This window comes from Suillus bovinus (genome assembly GCF_016758785.1).
Source record: "Suillus bovinus strain UH-Sbo-P2 chromosome Unknown EDB93scaffold_128, whole genome shotgun sequence".
NCBI classification, from domain to species: domain Eukaryota; kingdom Fungi; phylum Basidiomycota; class Agaricomycetes; order Boletales; family Suillaceae; genus Suillus; species Suillus bovinus.
In genome coordinates, this window is record NW_024542184.1 from 76,671 (window position 1) to 78,684 (window position 2,014).

The 2,014-nt window shown below is 48.8% G+C and overlaps 1 protein-coding gene across 1 annotated transcript; it reads left to right on the forward strand.

Annotated features, from left to right (window-relative positions):
- Window positions 1-487: 487 nt before the first annotated feature.
- EDB93DRAFT_1256589 (uncharacterized protein) lies at window positions 488-1,999 on the forward strand (the record flags this gene model as incomplete). Its single annotated transcript, XM_041453968.1, has 3 exons — window positions 488-797; window positions 854-1,089; window positions 1,142-1,999. Coding segments are annotated over 3 exons (1,404 nt in total), but the record flags the coding sequence as incomplete, so codon positions are not given.
- Window positions 2,000-2,014: the final 15 nt, after the last annotated feature.

Here is a 2,014-nt window from a genome sequence, read left to right on the forward strand (position 1 = left end):
CGTGAAATTTTTGGGGCAACAATGAGGTCCTACGACATCTTAGAGTATTAGACGGCCTAGAATTACGTGTAGCGTTTGATTGATCCTAAGTTCCAAAGATATAGTAGTTCTTCGTATCGTGGTCCATGAAGCTAAGGCTGTAGAGTTCTTATGTTGCTGCGATGGACTCCCGAGTAGTAATTGGACAATGGAAGCGAGCACTCATGCAGAATTTGTCAGCAGACTCCAGGAAGACGATTGAAAATGGAAGCAATCATCATGCATTACCCCATGGTGTACAGCTTCAAGGCCTCAAGGTTCAATGCTCATATCGGTGGCACTCCTCAGATCTGATGTGAAACTTCTGTGGTACATTGAGGGTCCTCGTTTTATGCGGATCTAACCCTAGCCTATGAGGGTCACCAGGATGAGCGCCTAGGGATTCTCCATTAGAGTGGCCAAATTTCACCGTCAGTCGCCAGTTCCTCTCTCTCATCCCATTAGTAACATGGCTCAGTATTCAACAGTAAATTGTCCTACCAAGTCAATTGACCGACCTAGTCTGGAATGTATCATCAATCACATATTTCTTCCCCTCAAGTTGCCGCAAGGGAGTGACCAATCCCTTGAGAACGACCTGGCCTTATCCCAGGCAGTATTCGAAGCTGCTATCACCTTCATTGACCTGCTGCCATCCGATAAGCTGCTGCTTTGGACGAGCACCTTGAGAATGCTTCGCAATCTCAAAGATTCAATCAGGTTCAGCATGATGTCTGCAAAAGAAGTCGAATCTCAAATCAAAGCTATGAACACTGAAGGTACGTTGTTTTCATTTCATTACCATTATTTTTCTGTATTGAGTATAAATTTTCAGATGTCCTTGTATATTTCATTCGCGCGCAAAACGCTGCGGTGGTCATGAGAAAACTCGAATCCGAGACCATATTCGAGTCATTTGAGGTCTCTCCTGACCCTACCGCAGTGATGGGCACAAAGGGAAAGCTGATATGCTCTTATCCTGGACCTGCTATCACAGTCCCAGATATGAACATCAATGACGCCACCTTTCCCGCCGAGCTGGCGAATTTTCTCGTTCACATGGATCAAGATGTCCTTGATGCAGCAGCGACGAGGACAAAGGCTAATTCCACTGTTCTCGAAGAGAGAAACCACGCATCCGCGATATATCACGGAACTCCTGACCGGTATACTGCGTGGCCTCGGGAGCATCGCTGATGTCCCTCGCATCCGCAAGCGCATTGGAGATGATGTGCTGTGGGACAGCGCCAAGTTGCCGTGGAGGCGGTCTCCACTTTGGCTTGTCATTCGCGTTGCCTTACAGACGACTCTGGAGCGCAGTACTCTCGGACGGACAACGTATAAATCATTCATGCTGTTTTTCATGGCGAGGCTCACAACCCTTGCCCTCGACCATAACATGTCGAATGACATCTTACACTTCATATCGGCAAAGATCGCACGCCGTCTTTTCAAGCTCGGATCCTCTGCTTCTCCAGAGTTATCGCAGATGGTCACCGTTGTTACCAAGGATGTAAGGAGTGTCCTGGAGGAAAGATGGGGGTCTGTCGAGAACGCACAACGGGCCTCGCCTCTTTGGGCTCCGGAGACCCTCCAAATCTTGCAAGATACCCATCTTTCCTTGAACACGAGTCGACAGTACATACGCCAAGCTTTGCAGAACCAGCATTCATCCCCTCAGACAACCTCATTCAATCCCAGCCACCACACGCGCGGGACAATCAATAATTTCCTTGACACCAAAGCTAGCTTCCTGATAGCTGCTCATGCCGCGGAACCGTCTCTTGCCCTTGCAGACTTCGAGACTTCTATTAGTTCGGGGATTGACGACTGGGTGGCACGCATTCCACTCCGGAGTATCGATTCCGCATGCATCTCGATTGAGGCATGCGCCTCTGCGTACTCCTCGAGAGCGCTTAAGGCTTATAAAGGGAACCCGGAGAATTTGTCTATCATGCTTCTCACCCTTTTTGAGCTCTGGGTAGCGATGGATAGG